The 22,735-nt window shown below is 44.1% G+C and overlaps 1 protein-coding gene across 5 annotated transcripts in view; it reads left to right on the forward strand.

Moving 5' to 3' along the window:
* Positions 1-22,735, forward strand: part of KSR2 (kinase suppressor of ras 2) — a 343,303-nt gene that overhangs the window by 48,908 nt on the left and 271,660 nt on the right. For 4 of the 5 annotated variants that reach the window (XM_019753947.2, XM_074321394.1, XM_074321396.1 and 1 more), the window contains exons 2-3: positions 17,001-17,141; positions 20,758-20,908. In XM_019753947.2, the coding sequence (XP_019609506.2) occupies positions 17,001-17,141; positions 20,758-20,908 (292 nt within the window). Of the gene's footprint in view, positions 1-17,000; positions 17,142-19,394; positions 19,651-20,757; positions 20,909-22,735 lie in introns of those variants that run through there. The other variant, XM_074321397.1, reaches the window with a different exon arrangement.

A 22,735-nucleotide genomic window follows, 5' to 3' on the forward strand; every position in this document is an offset into this window, starting at 1 on the left:
GGACAGTCACCTGAGGGCCCGATTGCACTTGTTTCTACATCTGTAACATGGAATCTATACTACCTGGGGCTTCTGTGGGGACACATTTTTTCCCCCCAAATTGCGATAAAATATATGTCATATAGAAGTTACTGTTGTAACCATTTTAAATGTATTCACTTGTAAAACATGATCTTATCGTATTCTACTATGCAGTTGGTTATAAACTAATTTCATTATTAAGACTAGTAAGGGAAACTCGTATCAGTATTTTGTAGCAGTACTTTCACATTGTTGTACAACCATCACCGTGATCCATCTCTAGAACTTTTTCATAATGACAAGCAGAAACTCTGTACCCAGTGAACAGTAACTCCCGTCAGCTAGGCCCACTCCTGCCTGCGTCTTTGACTTCATCTTCTTTTCCCTTTGCCCATGATGTTCTAACTCTCAGTTCCGGAAACATGCCAGGGACTTTCCCGCCTCAGGGCTTTTGCACATGCTGTGCTTGGCTGCCTTTGGCTGGTCCAGGTAACAAACCATCCTTTTCCGTTATGGACTTCAAGTGATCTGTGGCAACCATTAGCATTTGTCACAATCTGTGGTTATCTCCTGTGTTTCTCCTTCCCACAAAAATAGAAGTGAGGGCAGCAGTCAAGTCTTTCATGGTCACCATTTCATCCCAGGGCTTGGCAAAGTTGGCATTTGCAGGAAGTCAACTGTTTCTTGTCTCTTACATGACAGGTACTAGAAGACGCACTTGTAAAACATGATCTTACCGTATTCTACTATGCAGTTGGTTATAAACTAATTTTATTATTAAGACTAGTAAGAGAAGCTCATATCACTTTGGATTTAACAGTATCCACATCCTGATATGCCCAGTGTGAGGTTATTGGCTTTCAAGACAGGCGTCGGTCCTGGCGTCCATGTGTTTTCCTGACATGGTGGTAGGCAGGCACCATGAATGAAATGCTTATACATTGGATGGTTAGATGGATGGATGGATGGATAGGTGGATAGATGGAACAAAGGATGGTTTGGATGGATGGATGGATGGATGGATGGATGGATGGATGGTTGTTTGGATGGAGAGTTGCTTGGATGGATAGAAGAATGATTAGATTCTAGATCTCTGCAATCATAGGATTCCAGGGTTGAAAGGAACCTCAATATTCATCCAGTTCAATCCCCTTCCACATGTGACTCCCCTCTGCTCTACTGAAAGCTGGTGTGGGTGTGTTTCTGTGTGTAGGGACCGTTAATGGTGATTTGGAACCCAGGAAATTATACTTGTATGAGTGTCTGTTAAGACCTGGCTTGGATGCCACCTCCTCCAGGGAGTTTTCTCAGAAGTCCTTGGCTTCTGTCCATGGAGCACGTGGCTTCTGTCCGTGGAGCACGTGTCCCTTGCCCCATACAATCAGTTGAAGGCTCTGTCCACTGCACTTGACTATGAACTCCTTGATTGTGGGGCCTCGTTGGGAGCGATGAGGTGCTTTCCTCTTGAGGTGGTTTGGCATTTTATAGCTGCCATGGGGTTTCCCTGTTGAAGCCTGTAGCTTCTGGGATTTCAGGGAAATGTACCTCCTCTATAGAACTATCCAGAACACCCCAGCATCCCCTTAGAGGAGCTTTGACTAGGATTGTGGATCTGGGGTGGGAGGCCCTTAGCCATTCTGTCTTCTGTCTCTCTCTGTTTTCATGACTTTGAATCATATTAATTGTTCTAAGATGCATAATCGCTAACTGGACTAGACCCTGCTGGACAGAAAGCCACAGCACTGGCCTCTGGCTCTGTCTCTTACCAACTCAACTGGCCGCCATGGCTTGTGGAAGGGCTGCAGCTTTGGAGCCAGACAGCCCTGGGGTCAGCTGTCCAGCTAGACTTGGGCCAGGCAAGTCAAGGGATCTACTGTTGTGCTCATTTGTAAAATGGGGACAATGAGGCCAAACTTTCAGGTTTGGAATAAGGATTTGCGAAAATACACATAAAGAGCCTGAAAAATGGAAACCGCTGCTGCCATGTGTTAGCTGCTGAGACTGTTGGGAGAAATGACACAGCAGGGGCTGTCGGACAGTGATGGTGGGACAGTTACCATACTACAGAGGGTCATATGAGTAAAAGGATCTGTCTTCTCTCTTTCTCTTTGGAAAGAAGAGCTTTTCCACTTCCCTCTGCTGCCAACCTCATCTCTAGGTTAGCAGCAGATGGTTGGAGCTGCCAGTCTGGTGTGTTGGTATCTCTTAGTCACCAAACCCCCTCCACACCCCAAAACAAATCAAAACAAACAAAACGACACAAAAAATAACCCACAGTTCAGACAGGAAATCTGAACCCAGGACCCATTAAGCAGTTGTGGGTTTTGTGCATGGAGAAGGTATTTATTTCATTTTTGCACGTCACTCATTTGCAGTCTACGGTTTTAATTACTTCCTAGGGGGAAATCACTGGGTCCATTTTTGAGAGAATGCAAAGATGACAAAGACTAGGCCCCTTGTTCTTAAGATACTTAAAATCGGGGTGGGGGGGGGCGGGGAGAGAGAAGGAATTAAGAAGATGTGTCTACAAACAACTCTATCGTGTTTCCCAGGAAATAAGACCTAGACGGACAATCAGCTCTAATGTGTCTTTGGGAGCAAAAATTAATATAAGACCCGGTCTTACTGGGTAATATGATATAGTATAGTATAATGTAATATAAAATAATATAATATAATGTAATATATAATATAATATAATATAACCGGGTCTTTATTAATTTTTGCTCCCAAAGACACATTAGAGCTGATTGACTGGCTAGGTCTGATTTTCGGGGAAACACAGTAGTACAAGAGAGCACATTTTAGGTGTCAAGCATAAGCATTATAGTTTTGGAGTTGGGGGTGGCGGATTATTCTCCTGGGTGGGAACGATGAACAAAAGGTCAAGAGGCAGGGAGGTCATTTCAGAAGCACAGACGGGTCTAGAGCAGGAGCTCTCAAACTTGAACATCAGACTCATCTTGTGAAAACACATTGATGTGTCACTCCCGAAGTTGCATGCAGTGGGTCTGGGGCTCCAAGAAGGTGTATGTCTAACAGGTTCCCAGCTGATGTTGATGGCTTGGTCTGGGGATCCCACTTTGAGAACCCCTGGTGAAGACAAAAGGACAGAGGAGGAAAGTATAAGGGATCATTCACTCACCTCATCATCCAACAAATATTCATCAAACCACTTGCGTGTGTAGGCACTGTGCTCGGTGCTAGAGATGCAGGGGATGGCGCAAAAGACTGGTGCCTGCCCTCATGGTGCTTATAGTCGAGCAGGGAAGAAGGCGGGTAAGCAAATAGACACCAGGGAAATATGATTGGAAGCTGGGATAGGTGCTATGAAAGACAAGAACATGGTGATGTGGGAGAGACTAATGGAGCAGGGTCTCATTTGACTTGTTTGGAATGGACGTGACATGTGGAGCTTGGCAGGATGAGAAGGAGCTGGCCAGATGTGTGGGGGGAGGGTTCCTGATGAAGGGCCCAGCATACGCAAAGGCCCTGGGGTAGGAGCAAGTTTGGCTCATTTAAGGAGTAGAAGAACCTTCTTGTGGACTTGGAGTAATGCATTGTGGGGTTCGTGATGCAGGGAGAAGTGGGCTGGGCTCTGCAGGCCAGAGGAAGGCATTTGAATGGTACTCAGCATGTATGGGGAACCTAGCAAATGCACATCTGGGGACGAAGTGGGCAGGGTTTAGGCCACAGGAAAGGAAGGTGTTGCCTGACAGTCTCAAGACCTTGGGACTTCATCGATGGCCACAGCAATATCTGACTAGGAGATTGCCCCACGCTCAGCTGGACAGTGCCACCTCACACCTCTGAAGGGACCTTCTCTCAGCAAACCCTTCACTCTCCATAGTCATCCCTTTGTTCAACCCCTAAACATACCTGGAAGGTGGGGAAGAGCAGGTATGGCTTTTTGCTGAGGAGGAGGAAAATGAGGAGAAGAAACACCACGGAGAATGTGTTACATCTGTATTGTCCAAGACGGGAACCATCGCTTGCACGTGGCTGTTTAAAGCTACATTAATTACTAAGAAATGACACTTGACTCTAACTCCTCAGTGACAAACAGTAGCCACATTTTAAAAACGTAATAGCCACCTGTCACTAGTGGCTACCGTCTTGGACAGTACAGATACAGAACACTGCTCTCATCATAGAAAGTTCTGTTGGACAGCGCCGGCTTAAGAGATCTGCTGGGCGAGGTTCTATCAGCTTGTTTGAGAGAGTCAGACGGGAACCTGGTCTCCTGAACAATTCCCAGCCTGGAACTTTTTGCTTCATGACTTCACTTTGCCGATCAATGTAGCCGTATGTGCTGGGGTCTCCCAGCTTGTGGCTTTTCTCGCTTGCACACAAAACCAGGAGGTTCATGCCCAACCCTGAGCACCACCTGCCTGGCTAGCGTTCTCTTCTGAACACAGACCCTTTTGCCAACATCCCAGATGCAACACAAGGAGACACAAAAAAATGGTTTCCCTGGCTCAGCAAAGCCAAGACTAGTGTGTTGTCTTATGGAGGAGGTTTTTGCCTTTCCCCAACAGGGTCACCTCTAAGAATAATCCTGGAATTTTTGAACTTGGAGTCACTCGGGAGGGTATCTATTTTTCCAGCCTCTCATTTACCAGATAGGAAAACAAGTCCACGCCAGGTTATGTGGCCTCCTCGAGGTCTCACAGCTTCATAATTGCAGGGCAGGGTGTTGAATGCTGGGCTCCTGACTTTAATTTTCGTCTTTCTTCATCAGTACCTTCAAAGGGCATGATGCTATTATATGGTTCGTGTTAGTTGGACCATTTTCTGGCTAAATTGAAATTTTCCAACTGTGTTTTTGGGTCAGAATCCTTTAGCTTGTGTGTGAAATTTACCAAATGGAAAAAAAAAATATCGGAATCGATTAAACCACTCCCTGATTTCCCATCCAAAGCTGCTCAGTACTAAGTGAGTGTCAAGCTGACAGTAATACTAAGAATTTGGCAAAAATCCATCATTAAATAAAATGGAGAGGGGTTAGTGAATGCATTTATAGCCTCTGTGCTTCCTCCTGCAGGTTTTTATGGAGTCTCCTCATTTTTGGGTAAATTTCACGGCCAGCACTCGCCTGCACTCTTCCTCGCCTCTCTCACCCCAGGTTATTTCCTTCAGGAGCCTGCATTTTCCATTGGGACAATCCTGAAAGTCTTAGAAAGAGTAATGTTGTCTATATGGGGAAAAAAGTTCTGGGGTATTCATTTCCAAAGAAGCGTGCTAAAAATTGGACATGTGATTTAGAGGAAGGATCCTAGGAAATAATGAACATGGTCTATCTTTATCCAGTACAGCAGCCACTGGCCGCTTGTGGCTACTCAGCGCTTGAAATACGGTCAGTGTGACTGAGGAACTGAATTTTCCCTTGTATGGAATTACTTTTTAGTTTTAGAAATTAATATGCAGTTTATTAAAGCAAAGAAAATCCCCCAAGACCTTTAGTCTCCTTATGCTTTTAATTCAGCTTACGTACCGTATTCTTCTATTCATGTAAGTCTAGCAAATTTAGCAATCCCATATTAAGGGGATATTGTATAATGTATGCATCAATTTGACAACCTTAGTGAATTAAGCATCTTCAAACAATTAAACTTTTAGTATTTGTAAATTTGATATACAGGAATGTGTTTTAAAATACGCTAATTGTTGACAGACAAGCCTTCCCAACTACTTACAAAAGGTTGGACAATTAAGTTCGCGAACTTTTTACCATGTAAGCGCACGGTGGAAAGTTCGCTAACTTAATTGTCCTTCCTGGCATATATAGTACATAGAAATCTGAAAATTAAACTTATAAAAATGTTGAGCCTTAAGCCACTTCCTAATATTGTATGTAAATTGAATACAATTTCGACTTAAAATGTATCTCTAAATCAGCTCGTGAATCACATATTTCAAATTAGAGTTAAAAAGATACAATCTTATTCTAAGTGGCCAAATTCTTTAAAAACATGAAGAGAATATAAAATACTCCAAATGTATAAACTCTTTAGTTCAAATATTAACATTATGAGTTTTAATTATCTGAAATATGTCCATTATTCATTCTAGATTTTCCCAGAACTTAAAGATGTTAACCCGTTAAGGAAACTAGTTTATCTCACAATTCTAAGCTTAAATTGTAATGAAGTGTTTCGGGGGGTTGAATTCTCTGATGGCCTGAGATCACATAATGACCAGTAGGGATGTTTTCTGGATTCTTATCAGTGGTACCCGTAAGACGCTCAAACTGTTTATCCACTATGTTGATTATTTATGTAATTTTAACTAATTTAAATTTACCAGTACATAGCTACATGTGCTGAGTGGGTGCTCTGTTGGGCAGTGTAGCTCTGGATGGAACAGGCTTCCGTGGTCAATTTTAGCAGTTGCATAGAAGGGGATTTTGTATAATATTTGCTTCCATTGACAACCTTAGTGAATTGAACATCTTCAAACAATTAAACTGTGAAGCGAAGTAGTTGCCCAAATGAGACCTGCTTTTAGTGCTTATGTGTTTTTGCCTTGATTCAGGTCGTCTTCCTGGACTTCTGAGATCTTTGCTCTTCTTTGCCTCTAGTTCAGACAGTGGATAAAAAGGCAACATATTGCTCAGGGCAGACCCTCCAGAGATGTTTTAGCTGCTACTTGGGTTTAGATCTCATTCTTGGTCGCTGCCCAGGGACCAAAGGCCTGGCTTCCCAGAACTTCTGCCTCTCTCCTCTCTAGCCACTCCTCTTTCAATGCAGTGCCTGCCCACAGACCCCCCCCCCTTTTTTTTTAACAACTCCTTGTCGTTTGCCAGGAGGTCTCAGGGTTCAAAATATAGGCGCAAAGGGTGGGCCTTCGCCCTTACAAGCCTATATTTCTCTGTACAGCTTGGTCCTTAGTGAATGATTAAGAGGGGGGCAGGGAGATGGGCAGTGGGAGGTAATTTAGAATGACCTTTGCTTCCCTAAGGCCAGCCCTGGGCAAAAGAGTGTATTATTTATTAATCTTCAGGCAGCACCTCCACCCCTTGCTCCAGAAAGGTTGGGAGTGGTTAAAACTGGGGGCACACAGCTAAGTTTGCCTGAGGGGACCCTGCAATTTTATCGCAGCTCTCGCCCCCCCCCCCATTTCCCTCTTTTTTTTCAGGATTATAGGTCCTACATGCATTCCTCTGCCCTTTCTGCTGAGTTCAGCCCCTGAAGAATCATTCCTGTGCTAACTACTGATGAAGAACCCTAAGGCAGTGGTTCTGGACTCTTTGCCTTTGTGAGGACTATCTGGGTTCCTTATTTAAAAGAAATGAGAAGAAAAACCCCTTGTCCCCAAGAGTGTTGAGTCCCCTGTGTGGGTTGGGGGAAGCAGGGGCCCAGCATTGTACTCTTAACAAGGTACTTGAGGGGGTTTCTGCTGCCAGCTAAAGTTCAACAGCTTTTAAGGGTGGTGTGCAAATAAGGAACAGGAGGCTTGGTGGTGGCCACCTCAGTCCCTGCTTGCTATCTTTGTGACTGTTACATTATTACTCTGTGCCTCCATTGTCTCATCTCCAAAATGGGAATAATAGAATTCTTAGGCCTTAGGGTGCATGTGACAACCAAATAATAGTAATATAGCACTTAGCACAGAGCCTGGCACATAGTAAGTGCTCAGTAAAACTTAGCTATGATTATGAGTCTATTATTATTTAATAGTTTATTGATAATAACATCATTATGAACATACCTAAAGCAATAGGCACAGGCATATAAAAAGTGTCAAGAAATATCAGTTTTGTTATTGTAAATATATAATAATGCTATATAAAATTGTCTGTGAACTCTTACCTGTATCTATGAATTTGTATTATACAGTATATAGATACACTGTAAATATGTTATAGCATAATGTATTGTTATAGCATATTGTTATAACATAAATATTAATGTTAGAATAATGATTATTTGAGGAAGCTACCAGTGGGCCTTGCATCCAGTAAGTGGCTCATTCAATCTCAGCTCTTTTTATTGCATTGTTGTTTGCAGTATTCATTAGCAGTCATAATGTAAAGAAAAGGAAAAGCCACCAGCAGCATTGAGGGCTTTCACTCAAAGCAGTGGGCAGAGAGAGCCCGCCTGCATTCCTGCATCCCTGGGGGCCAGCCCCAGATCGGTGGGTCCTGTCTGCCATGGCCAGAGGGCTCTGGCTCTAACTGGGATCCAGGGTGGGGAGAGAGGAAGGGCGCGTCACTCAGGCCTCCAGCCCTCAGCGGGAAATTTGCCTGCGGATGCAAATCGGCAGGTTACTTGAGACGTTAGTGAGTCAAATAATTCTCTCTTCTGTCAGCTGGCCCCACCGTGCGCTGGGGATGTTATGACAATGGTCTCCCTGGCAACCGCGGGAAGGCTTGGGGCCGCTGGCTGCGGCTGCTGCGATTTCCTTACCCTCTCCCGCCGGCTCAGAGAACCCGAGAGCCTTGACCGCAGAGCCAGGGCCTCTGGGTCTGAACGTGCATCAGCGCCCTCTGGGAAAGGAGTTGGGGTTTATGGGTAGAGGCCTGCCCCCCCCCCCAATGATGTTGGTGTATCGAACACCAAGAAAAATGTCTTGAGCACCGACTGTATGCCAGACACTGCTCTGAACGCGCGGGGGGAGGTGGGGGGTGTTGGGGAGTTGGGGGGGTACAGGAAGGGTTGGGGGAGTATGGTGGTGGTGGGGAGACAGGCAAAGCTTGTGCTCTTTTGAGCTGACATTCTGATGGGGGTGTGTGATGGGGATGAAGGGGGAGCTTAACCATGGAAACCAATAAACAGGATAATTTGTGGGGTAACGATGAAGTGTTACCAAGGGAAAAAAAGCAGGGTTCTGTGATGGTGACGTTGGGGGTGCTTGGGAAAGGATGACACCCACCTGAAGGATAGGAAAGTGTCATTTATGTTCAAAGCCAGCGGGAGGGAGCTCTGGGCAGCAGGAAGAAGTGCAGAGGCCGGATTCTGTGGGTTCATGGCTTTGAACTGTGTGCTGCTATGCTGGCCTGTGCCTGCTGAAGAGAACGCAGCAGTGATGGGGTGCTGGCTGACAGGCAGGCCTGAGGGGTACAGACGGTTCTGGGGCCTGCTCTTCATCCGCGTGATTTTAAGGTCAATTATGTCACATTCCTGAGCCTTGGTTTCCTCGTGTAAAATGGATGGGAGATGAGACCCCTCCTCTTGGCATGGTCATGAGGTTTACATGCAAGATCACGCGAACGTTCTCCATCTGTACTTCACTCCCTTCCAGCTTTCACGGACTCTGCTTTAGTTGTTTAAAAAAATAAGCGCCGAAGCGGTGATGGTTTTAGGCTCCAGCACACCAAACCCCAGGGGTTTGCCCTTCGATGTCTGGGTTTATCTTGGTTTAGATTATGAGTTGAAAAGTTCCCCGTTTCACATTAGAGATTTCAGACATGATTATTTATAGCTCCGTCACATGTCTTGACTTTAAACTTTTTTTGTTTGTTTGTGTATGCTGCTAAATTTGCCATCATATTAGTACGGAGTACAATAATAAGGCACTAAGGATGCTGAAAAATTTTCCATCTGCAGTGGAAAGTGCCAGGCTGCCCCCTGGTGTGGAGAGGGAGAACTACACCTCTGGGTTCCTGCTCTCAGAGGCCTGGGATCCATCTTTCTGACCCCAGGCCCAGAAGACTTTATTTTGCACCGGAAAAATCCAGGAGCAGGGAGTGGGCTCAACGTGAGTGTGCTATTTCCAGAAGCCCTGTGTTTCTTCACTTGAAGATGGCACCTTTGGACTTTTCGCAGTCCAGCTGTGCATGGACTTGAATTGAGGGTGACCTGAAAATAAAGTAGGACACCAGGCAGGGTGAGGCACTAGAAAGGCTCTTTTCTAATTGTGCTTCCTCACCTTGACCTCTAGGCTGTTTAGACCTTATGCTTCAGCAGAGAGTTTTTACGAAGAGGACACAGGACTGGGAATCAGATCCTGAGTTCAAATCCTGGAACTGCTTTAGTTGTATGTCCCCAGGCCTCATTCCAACTCCCCTGAGCCTTAGTTTCCCCATTATAGAATATTAATAGCAACCTAACACCCACTTCAGCATTGTCATGATTTAGAAGACAGTATCGTTGGGACCATTTTGGAAAATCACTGAGTGATGTAGGGCCACTAAGCTCAATACCTGAAATTTCCTGAGTGTGGAGGTCAGTGCCAACTCACACCTTTTGTGGTGAAGAATCACGTTTTTCTTTCCTGGTATTTTGTAGCCAATACAAAGTGATTTACTAGAAAAATGAAAGGCACCAAAAAACAAAAACAAAACAAAAAAACCCAAGCACAAAATACAAGCCTCACTTTGAAAATATTAGATGCAACAGACATCATTTGTCAAACAGCTATTAATGTGTCTCGGTTTCCGTACCTAACCCAAGGGGCTGGCTTTCAGCGCAGGTGTCTTCAGGCTGCACCTGGTATAACCCTGCCTCAGGGCAGGGAAGGGGTGTAATTAATTGTGTATCCCTAGTTCTTTGTATTTAGAAAGCACCTAAAAAGAACTTGAATGAATGAGAGCTTCTCTTAGAATGAACATGGAACTCCCATCATTATCATCCTGGGACCCTGGAACATTGCTCCCTAGGAGGCTGTTCTCTTGATTTTGCATCCTTGGTGCCCACACCGAACCCTGGCTGCCCTTTTGTTCTGGCGCCTGTCCTTCGGCCTCCTGGTTGGTGTTTGTACATCTGTCTCATCTGCCCCACTGGGAGCCCCTCCCCTGGCCTGGACTGGTGCAGACTGCTCTTTGAATTCACAGGGCTCTGAACAAGGTCTCGTCCTTTGGAGCTGCCCAGGACAGCCTGCTGCGTACCTCAGCCCACGGCGAGGGCTGCAGCCTGGCCTCCAGAATGGGGTTTCTGTCCTGGTTTTATGGCTCAAGGATCCAGATGCTAACGCGCGTCTGAGAAACGAACTGCTTTCATTACATAATTCAGACAGTAGATGGAAGTTGCTCATGCTGGCCTGACCCTCAGAATCATCGGGGTGCTGTGTTTTTACAGATTCCTGGCCCTTCTCCAGATTTACTGAATCACAATTTCTAGGAGATGGGACTGGAAGGTTGATATTTGACAAACACCTGCAGATGATTCTGATGGTCAGAACACCGGGGAAAGAGGGAACAAACACGTAAAATTATCTAGTACCATGGGAGAGTTGCTTAAGCTCCTCGGCCCTCAGTTTGCTCATCTGTAAAATGTGGATATTACTGTGGTTATTGTGAAGATTAAGTAAAATAATGTACGAGGTCAGACAATTAAGTTCGCGAACTCATCCTAGAAAAAGTGTTACATACGTCATTGCTGAATATCACTACGGTCACCTTCCAAGTGCTCCCCTTGGGAAGCTGTGCACCAATGCCAGCGCCTAGTCCACCCTTCAAAGCAATTTTGGAACTCTTTTTCTGGAATGGCCATCAGAGCTGTCGTCGTATTACCCTTGATGTCCTGAATGTCATCCAAATGTCTTCCTTTCAATATTTCCTTTATCTTTGCGTAAAGAAAGAAGTCATTGGGGGCCAGATCAGGTGAGTAGGGAGGGTGTTCCAATACAGTTATTTGTTTACTGGCCAAAAACTCCCTCACAGACAGTGCCCTGTGAGCTGGTGCATTGTCGTGATGCAAGAGCCATGAATTGTTAGGGAAAAGTTCAGGTTGTCGAACTTTTTCACGCAGCCTTTTAAGCACTTCCAAATAGTAAACTTGGCTAACTGTTTGTCCAGTTGGTACAAATTCATAATGAATAATCCCGCTGATATCAAAAAAGGTTAGCAACATCATTGCAACAAGTTCACAAACTTAATTGTCCGACTTCGTATATGAAGTGCTTCGCAGGAAACCTGTCATATTATTTATGTCTTATATATATTTAAAGTACATTTAATGAAATGGTTAACACTGTGGATGTCCCACACATCTTTGGCAAATGATTTTCATGAGATTTTAAACTAATTATCATGTAGATAATTCTAGCTTATAGAAAAATTATAAGATAGGCATGCACAGAAGTAAGCAAATAAATGTCACCTCTAATAACCCAGAGATGCAGTTGCTAACATTTTGGAACATTTTCTTCTAGTCTCTGTGTGTATGTGTGCGCGCATACATACATAATATACATTATGTGTTTCTCACTAAATGTATATTATGTATATATACATATGCTACATATTTTATATATACACAATATAAAGTATACATAAAATATTAAATATGTATCATATATGTGTATGTGTACATATTATATAATATATATTAAATGTATATTGTATTTATGCATGTATGTATGTATGTATATGTTCATATTACACATATATTATACAATATGCTTAATATATATTATTTTATATATATACATGCCCATACACACATTCATTTTATATTCAGAAAATAGGATTCTGCTGTATCTATTGTTTTGGCTGCTGTTTTCTCACTTGACAGTAGATCGTAGCTTTCTTTGTGTGTCAATAAATAAGAATTGGTTAGACGTGGGATCAAATCCTTATTCATCTACTTAGTCACTCGATGACCTTGGGCAAGTTATTTAACCTTTCTGGGCCTTGATTTTCTCACTTGTAAAATGGAGCAATAATTGGTCCTACATCTCAGGGTTGCTTTGCAGATTAAATAGATAATTCATAAAAAGTGTTTATCACAGCTTTTGGCTCAGAGTGAACCCCTGTTAGCTGACAACCACAACTGTTCTATGCTGCCAGTCTTGGGGAACTGGTGAGAACAACTGCTGACTCTCAGGGTCTCCATTTATTCAATCTCTGCCCAGACCTGTTTTACACTCTGGGCAGCTTTCTGCCCAGCGGGTTTTTCTCTGCTAGGACTAGCTGTGTTCTTTTCCTGAAAGGTGATTCTTGGTTTCCTTCACTTCAAGGGGACGAGCTGGACCTGTGACTCCCCTCCCCACCTGTCTTCACATTCCATGTGCATCCTAAACCCATCTCTCTCTCTCTCCCATTGCTAATGCATCATAGTGGCGATTCTTGCTTCTGGGCAGGTATACGAGGTCCAGTCTGAGGGTGATCATGGAAACATCTCCCCAGCATCCAAGCATTCCTTCTACAACTAGTTAGGAAATGGTGTTTGTGTCTGTGTGGGAGGACGCAGCCTGTCTTCTGCACAGACATTATCTTGTGTGATGCCTCAGTAGACCCGTGAGGAAAGATGGTATATGCCCATTTTACAGATGGGAAATTGGAGGCTCAAGTAGCTGATGTAACTTGCCTACACCTCAGAACTGGAATTCAGACACTTACTTCTTCCACAATACCCAGAAGGCTCCCCGAGATGAGTGAGACCCCCCTCTCTGTTCTTGAGGGTTCGATGCCCAACTTTTGGATTTCCAGTTCAGTGTGGAGGACCCGTGAACAGCTCATAGGGCAGCACCCTGGTAAAGACAGAGCTTTGGGGTCCTGCCCTGGCTCCCCGACTTAAATAGTTGTGTGGATCTGGACAAGTGATTTAACCTCTGGATGTTCACGTCAGGAGATGTGACCTCTTGTTCACAGAAGGCGCTCAGACTACCAGCCTCACAGCTGGCATCGTTGCATGGATTCAAAATGAACAAACACATCCCGAGCCCTTATCCCATGGTGCCAGGCACACTGTAAGCATCTAGTAAATGGTGGCTGCTGTCATGGGTATTATTCCCCAAAATTCTTTATCGTAGCTGACAAAAATGCCCCCAGCAGACATCATAGGGCTGCTTGCCTCATAGGCTTTTGACCCTCGTATCAAAGGAATCCCTCATGCAGAAGATTAAACAGAAAGAGGCAGATCTGTATACGAAAGATCCCTGAAGCTTACTACTGAATGAAAAAAAGTGAGCTAGCAGAAAAAGGCATACTGCATGATACAATTGATGTGGGAAAAAAAACAACCCAACCCTACACATCAAACAACACTGCAGTTTCTAACACATATGTACATGTGTGTGAAAGTGCATAGGAAAAGGTCTGGAAAGATATAGCCTAATGTCAGTAGGTGCCTTTATTCCCTGCAGGGAGGAGAGACCAGCATTAGAGGGGATGATCAAAGGGAGCTTTGGCCTTACCTGAGATATTCTAACATTTTTTACAAGGAAAATATATATGTGTGTTTGTGTTTATTAAATAAAGTTATCCTTTCTGCAATATTGGGGCTTTGGAATCAGACTTGGGTTGCAGTGTTAGCTCTCTGCTTATTAGCTGTGTGATTGTTAGTAAATGACTTGACTTCTTTGTACCTAAGGCCTTCATCTGTAAGATGTAGGTGTTAATAGCATCTAGCTCCTGGGGATGCGAGGATATATTGACCTTCAGTTTGGGCGTGGCATATGGAAGTGCTCAGTGATGGTACTTTTTTTTTTCTTTTTAATAAATTTTTTTGTTGAATATTGGGGGACAGTGTGTTTCTCTAGGGTATTGTCCTTCAATCTAGCTGTAGGGGGAGCAGCTCAGCTCCAAGTCCAGTTGCCATTTTTAATCTTTAGTTGCAGGGCACGCAGCCCACCATCCCATGCGGGGGGGGGGGGGGGGGAATTGAGCCGGCAACTCTGTTGCTCAGAGCTCGCGCTTTAACCAACTGAGCCATCCGGCCGCCCCTCAGTGATGATACTTTTATTGTTATTGTTGCACTTATTTCATTTACTCCTCCAAATCTGGAAAGGGCTCCTTAACCTTTTAAGATATCAAGTGTCTTTATTACCAGCCAACTATGATGCAAGAAAACCTGTGATCAATTTTATAATAGAGTATGTACAAATAAAATGCCAAGGAAGAATTGATAAAGACTTGCTGGAGAAGGTAACATTTGAGGTGGACTTTGGAGAAAAAGTCAGATTTCCGTGAGTTGAGGGGGAGGTGTATTGGTTAGCCCTGAGTCCCAGTAATGCTGCATAACAAACAAGCACAACACCGTATACTCGTATACAACATACATCTAATGCCCAGGCTGTTCACCGAGGGGGCTGGAACCAATGACACCTCAATATCAGTCAGCACACTGAGCACCCAAATCTTGGCTTCTAAATACCATTTTCCACTCAGTGGAACCAGCGTTCCTTGGAGGAAAGACTGATTTCAGAGTGGGGGCATAGAAAGAACAAGGTGAGCCTGGAAAGTAAGGAATTGCTCAAAGAATGATGGGGTCATGTCAAAGTCGGTTTCTTTTGTGTGTTTTTTTTTCTGTACCTGGGTAAAGAAAATGGTTAAAACCAGTTGGAAAATAAAGGAAAAGACAGACACGAGAGTTCTACAGACAGCTTAGTCGAGAACCTCACTCAGAAATCTCAATAGGTCAGACCCTATTCATTCAGAAATCAGTTATAAAAAAGCCATCTTCTTTTTGACATTTTCTATCCTAAATTCTAAACTGAGATTTCAAGTGGAAAGTGTTCCCCGGTGCATGAGTATAACATGAAAATCGTGCCACTATTGCAATGGAACGTAGGCTTATCAAGAATGGCAACTTTCATTTCATTAGTAAGGTGCATCAAATTAATGGGAAACTAAAAACCCGTTTTCTGATTGGTTGTCATGGGTTTCAGTCTCAGGTAGGCTCTCCCAGTTGGCAGCAGGGCCGGACTGGGCAGCTCTTGGCTTCTCTGGCAACCCCCTAGTGGGAAGTGAGGGCTGGCCTCTGAGGGCCTGGGAAGAGTTGCTGGGAAGGGTTCTCGGTAGCCCAATCTGGTTCACTTGTTCCAAATGCTGTGGCCTGGCCTGGGTCACATGCCCACCTGCAGAGTGGGCTGGGTGAGACCATGAACCATATGGACTACTCCCCAAAAGGCAGTTGAATATATTCTCTTTAGCAAAGGGGGACTAGAGACCAGCTGGACACAAGCAACGGGTACCTGCAGCGGTAATCCCCTGCTCCGAGTTTTGTGATCCTGGAATTCTAGGACTGTCTTCTCGGTAAATGGTCGACAGTGCTTTGCAATACTAAAAGCGCTTACGTACCTAACGGCTTTATTTTTGTTTCATTAAATTATCTTATGCAATATGTTTTAAATTACAAAGATGATTATATGCTTTGGGTAACTATTGAAACAAAGCAATATATATATAAAGAAACACTTAAACAGTTTTTTCTCGCCCCGTTTATAGAATCTTCCTGTCCCAGTCAGAAGCCTGGGTGTGTATTCCACACTTTCTTCTCTGCACACACACACACACACACACACACACACACACACACACACATTGCCTTTCTTTTGTTAACATCGCTAGTTTTTACATAACTAGCAATAAAACACTTTCCTTTCTCATGTCATGGCCTTCCTCCAGAAACATGGGTTCAGGTCCACCTCATTTAAAAACTATCCGTTAATTTGTGAGTACCTGTACACAACTTAAGATTCAAATGGTAACAAAGGAGTTCAACAAAAGATTTCTCCCACTTCTGTTCCCCATGCTCTCTTTCCCCTTCCCTAGAGGGTTAAGACTCCTTCCCAAAAGTGTGTGCATTTACGAAGATCTAGAAATTTCCCATGTGAATGGGAGAGTGTGTTTCTTCATCCACATGTGTTGGAGACCGGTCTGTATTGGTACACAGCACATTTCCTCATTTTATTTTATAGCTGCACAGAGTTCCTGTGTGTGCATGAACCCTCATTTATGTCTCCTACTGACAGACCCTCAGGGTGTTTGCAGTCTCTTGCTATGGCAGACAGATCTGTAAGAAACCCTTCCACACAGTCATTTTGCACAGGGTGCGGTGTCTAGAGGATGAGTCCCTAGAATTAGCATGGTTGGGTCCAAGGCTATGTGCAGTGGAAGCCGAGATGGATGCAGCTCCAAAGGCCTCCCACTGAAGCGGTACCAACGCAGGTCCCCTGTTCACTGTAGTTGAACTGGTCTTTAGAATACGGGGTTGGTTAGGGGTTTGTGCGGGGAGAGTATGGTGGGGAGATACTTGCCTCTCCGCCTTGTGGCAGTGCCTCTAAGAGACATGTCCTCATCTGTATCTCCGCAGAGCAAGCTGGTGAAGTACTTCAGCCGGCAGCTGTCCTGCAAAAAGAAGGTGGCCCTGCAGGAACGCAACGCTGAGCTGGATGGCTTCCCCCAGCTTCGGCACTGGTTCCGGATCGTGGACGTACGCCAGGAAGTCCTGGAGGTGACCAAGGCTGCCCCATGTCCCCTGCCCCCTATCGGCCAGTACTCAGCCCCTTGGGCAGTGGCATGGTTTTGGCCTTGCCGGGCACATACTAATAGCAGGCCCTCAATTAATATGTATTGGATGAAGACACAGAGGATCCCTAATGCTGTCTGAATGGTTATTAAGAGTGTGGCTCTAGAGTCAGAACTTTGTTCATCTCTGCCACTTACTAACTCAGTCACTTTGGCCAGATGACTTTACCTCTGAGACCGGCGCTGTCCAGCAGAGCTTTCTGCAATGATAGAAATATTTTATATCTGTGCTGTCCAATGCGGTAGCCACCAGCCACCTGTAGCTATTGAGCATTTGAATTACGGTTCATGCGTGTGACTGAGGAGCTGAATTTTCAATTGTGTTTAATGTTACTTAATCCTGGACAGGGGCCAGCCACCATATTGGATACTGCAGTCTTAGGACGTTAGTTTTCTCATCTGTTGAATGGGGTAATGATTGTCTCCTCTTCTTAAGTGGCTGGCACGTAAAATGCAATGGTCCATGGGAAATGTTCAGCTCGTACTCGGGCACCTAATAGCACTCAGTAAATGTCAACTTATTATTGTTGCTATTGTTAAAAACTTTAGAAATAGAAGATTCTTCAGCGGCAAAACGAAACAAGAACACATGCTGTCTTGTGTCCACCCTCAAGGAGTGGATTGTATCCTTAAGGTCTCTAGGATAGTGGGATTTTCTTACCCTCTCGGCTCCCAGGTCCCCACTGTTTCCAGTGACTGGGCTAAGCCCTTCCTAACAAGCAGCTCACATTTATTGAATCTTTGATGCCAGGAGTCATGCTAAGGGCTTCTCATGCAAGCTTTCAACTGCTGAGACTGTTTAGACCCTCACAGTGACCTTTTGACTTAGATGCCACTATTGTCCCCATTGTACAGAGCAGGAAACTGAGGCTCAGAGAAGTGATTAGCCTTGCTAGTGAGTGGGCAGGGCTGGCAGGAGAACCAGCTCGGATGGACTCCGGAGCCTAAGGTGGACAGCATTGCGTTCTCCCCTCGTTTTCCTATTGCTGGGGAGAAGATGGGGTGCTCCCCTACCTGCAGAGCCAAGTACCCTTTCTCAAGGTGCTCCCTGCTCCTTGCTTCCTCCTTGAAGACGACTGGAAGATCCTCTTCCACCTTTTGTCTTTTTTTAGACCTTGTCCCAAAGTGATCTCACCTGAACCCACCAGATCTCACAGTCCTGAGCTGGACGCCCCCCATCCCTCCATCCTCTACACCCCACCCATCTTGCACATGCACACCAGATTGTGTATGATTGTATATTCCCTTATTTCATTCCCGATGGCAGTTTCATGTGAATGTCCTTAAAATGGAAGGCCCTCTATAAGTACAGACAGTACAATTTACTTGCATGGCCCTGTGTGCATTTCAGAAACTTTTGGGACCATTTATTTATCAAGTGGGGCGAATAAGGCAGACAAATCTTCTCGACCAGGAGTTGAAATCTGGTGGCCCTCAGGCTGTATGTGATGCACAGACAATTTTTTGTTTGGCTGATAGCATTTCCAAGAAAAAACATTTTTTTGAGCCAATATTTAAAAGTGGAAAGAATTTGCATAAAACCCCAGATCTTTGGCTTCTCCTGAAAAATGGGATCGCTGAGCTCACTGAACTGAATTCCTGTCTGGTGGCAATGAACTGAATTCTGCTGTCCTTTTGGATCCTGCAGACTCCCAAGTTCATAGCTTTGCTCATTTACACTTACCTGCCCTGCAGATACCTGAGCTCTGGCTCTTCTTACCTTAGTAGGTAAGAATCTTGAGCCCAGGCTACCAGCCAGAAGGTGGGGACAGAGCTCGAGTTCCAGCTGTCTGTCTGCAGCTCACGTGGGCGTCCACCAGAGGTCTCCTTTCTGTGGAGGAACTAGCAGTGTGGAGAAAGCTAGGAAGCTAGACTTCCTGGGTTCAAACTTACTGTGTGACTTTGGGCAAGTGTCTTAACCTCTCTGAATTTTAGTGTCCTAGTTACAGACTAATGATAAATGCACTTATGTTATGTGATCTTTGTGGCATTAAAAGAAAATCCATCAAAGGCACTTAAAACAGTACTCCATCCATTTCATTTATTGTTATTATTTCATCAAACAGAAATGCATCTGCTATTTTGGCCCAGGTTCATTTAAGGCTTTCTCCATTTTTGATGTCATTATTACTTGTGGTTGTTTTTTTTTTGGTGACTCTGAACATCCATGTAAATTGAGTATTTTTTGGGGGAAGGGTAAATTGTAGGATAAAATGCACAAATGAATCCTGCAGCAAAGAGGCGAATTCTTTTATGTTGGGAAACATCCCTTCTAAATTTGATTCATTTTGTACTTTTAGATCCTGGTCCATCGCCTTTCTTAAAAGTAGGGCTTACTTGCAAGGTGTTCCTATTTGAAAAAACCTGTAACTGACCCAATTATTGTTTTCTCTCTGCCTCTGCCCTACTGAGTTGGAAAGGCACCAGTTAGAAAGGTACGGCTTGGGCTTCGTGGCTTTTGCTCTGCCTCTTTTTTTTTGGATAGAATTTGTGTGCTGATACAGTTTTCCTCTTTCTGGCTGCCAGTTTAAATGGGGGGTGGGTCTGATTTTGTTGTAGTACACAGATTTGGCCACAAGAGGGCACAAGTATTCCACATATTGCCATAGAATCTCCGTCCTTAGTTATCTGAAACTCTTATTTAAATAAGAATCAAATAATAGGAGTAATAATAAATGTAAAAACATTGGATACTATCAAGTGCTATAAAGTGAAGGCTCTGTTTTGTTCGTGCATAAATACAGAAGTTTGACAAATTTCAAGGTGTATTCATATTATGGTGCTAGAGACACATCGTTTTGGGAAGTTGGTTGCTGGTGGCAGTGAAAAGACACCTGCTCAAAACATTTAGCAGAGAGTGGAGGACAGCCATCAAGAGACTTGGGCTGTCCAGTTTGCTCTGCTCTGGGTTCACCCTGAATTTGAGACAACTGCAGCCCAAGCTGAGCAGGAGGCACGGAGTGCCCTTCAAAGACGAGTAAATTGGAGCCTTGCGCATGACGAGTTCAGAAGCCCCATGGGGAGACATGATTAAACTGGACCTGGAGCTGAGCTGCGCCCTCCACAACTAAGATTGAAAGGACAACTTGACTTGGAAAAAAGGCCTGAAAGTACACACTATTCCCCAATAAAGTCCTGTTCCTCTTCCCCAATAAAATCTTAAAAAAAATAAAAAATAAAAAATAAAAACCACTTATTTAAAAAAAAATTAATTACCACCATTTATGGAGCACCACGTGCTAAGCATACGTGCTTCCTTACAAAGCATGTGTGCTTAAGATTCCCATTTTACAGGTGAGTAAAGTGAGGCTCAGACAGGTTAAACGATTTGCTCGAGGTCATCTAGCTAATGAGTGGCAAAGCTGAGATCAAACTCAGGCCTCTCTGACCGCAGAATCATAGACCCAACTATTAATGCCCAGCAGCTGTCTATACAGTGCCGGTGTTCCTCTAGGTACCACTAGAGGGCAGCGTGGAGGCTCAGACGGCGTTCCTCCCCTCTAGGCACTTCACGTCTATTTACCACCTTCTTCTCTCCCTAGGAAATCACTCCGGGCCAGCTGAGTCTGGAGGACCTCTTGGAGATGACGGATGAGCAGGTGTGTGAGACCGTGGAGAAATATGGAGCCAACCGGGAGGAGTGTGCCCGCCTCAATGCCTCCCTCTCCTGCCTCCGTAACGTCCACATGTCAGGTGAGCCGGCCCAGGGGGTGGGCAGATCTGCCAGGTTCCTGTGCCTGTAGCTGCGGGCTAGGACGAGACAGAGTCCACTCCGGGGGGTAAATACCGCTCACGAGCGGAGGAGAGAGGGGCCTGGATTCGGAAGCCAGAGTGGTCAGGGCAGCTCTCAGGAACTTTGGCCCAGGGGAGACCTTCTCAAGTTATAGGCTGTTTGGTTCTGGATAACTAGGGTCCAGATACGGAAATATTGAGTGTGTGTAGGAGACTAGAATCGTTTTATTTTTTGTTATTTTTTAATCTCCACAATTTATTTTTTTTAAATAACTTTTTAAGTTTTCAATTACAGTTGACCTACAATATTATATTAGTTGCAGGGGTACAACATAATGATTAGACATTTATATATAACTTACGAAGTGATCATCCTGATAAGCCTAGTACCCATCTGACATGATACATAGTTATTACCATATTATTGACTATATTTCTTATGCTGTACTTTACATCCCCATGACTGTTTTGTAACTGTCAATTTGTGCTTCTTAATCCCTTCACCTTTTTCACAGAATTGTTTTGCCTCAGACATTCTGAAATGCCTTGTTTTGGGTTGACATCTAATTTATCTTTTTTTTTTTGCATAAATAATATACATTCATTGTAAAATAAATCAGAAAATAGATAAACAAAAATTAAATAACTGCCGCAAGCTCTACCCTCTAGGGACCTACCGTTGTCATTTTGGTATAATTTTTGGTATAATTCTTCCAAGCCAGTGGGTTTGTATATACTTTCTTTAGAAAATATAGAGACAGGATTATCCATACATATTATTTTGAAATGTGGTTGTTTTAAAATTCATCTAACATAATAACCTCTGTGACTTATTTTTATCAGTTTGGGGTCCAAATATGTATTTCCCCAGAAATAAGACCTAGCCGGACCGTCAGCTCTAATGTGTCTTTTGGAGCAAAAATTAATATAAGACCCTGTCTTATTTTACTATAAGACCTGGTATAATATAATATAATATAATATAATATAATATAATATAATATAATATAATATAATATAATAATACCAGGTCTTTTATTAATTTTTGCTCCAAAAGACGCATTAGAGCTGATGGTCTGGCTAGGTCTTATTTTCGGGGAAGCAGGGTATATTGTCGTTTTTCTTCGATCTGTTCCGTGAATTGCTCAAACCCCGTTTGCCTTTCTTAGCAGAATATCAAAGAAACAGGCTCCCTGCTTCTTTCTAGCCTCATGATTTTCCCACAAATTCCTGGGACTTTTCGGTGTAAAGGGATTAGTTCTGCCAAAGTCAAGTGTTATGGGTCCGCCTGTGCAGTTATTTCAGTTCCCGCCACCAGGTGTCACTGTTGTACATGAGTCTGGCACAGTCAGGTGAATGCTTATCATAGATGCCCCTGCTGGATTCAACAGGCAACATCCAGTAAGAATTTATGGAGTGGCTGCTTTGTGGCGGCTGTGCTGAGGCTACCGCAGTGAACAAAACAGGACATATTTGAAACAGGTCATTGGCCCAGATCACCCATTGCGTGCCCCCTCCTCCCCTGCTTTGTACTCTTTCTTGCTGGCAGATCTTGGTCAGTGTTATAATCAGCCTCAAAAGAGACCATGAGTTGGGATCTGTCCTGTCATTGAAGGATGTTTAGTAGCACCCCTGGTCTCTACTCACTAGATACCAGTAACCCCCACCCACACCCACCAATCCAAGTCTCGACAAACAGAAATGTCTCTGGATATTTTTATATGTTTGGGGCGGAGTGGGGGGGGACGGACGTGTGTGGAGACAGAGCCAGGAGAGCTGTTTCCAGGC

Source organism: Rhinolophus sinicus, linkage group LG16 (genome assembly GCF_036562045.2).
Source record: "Rhinolophus sinicus isolate RSC01 linkage group LG16, ASM3656204v1, whole genome shotgun sequence".
Classification (NCBI taxonomy): domain Eukaryota; kingdom Metazoa; phylum Chordata; class Mammalia; order Chiroptera; family Rhinolophidae; genus Rhinolophus; species Rhinolophus sinicus.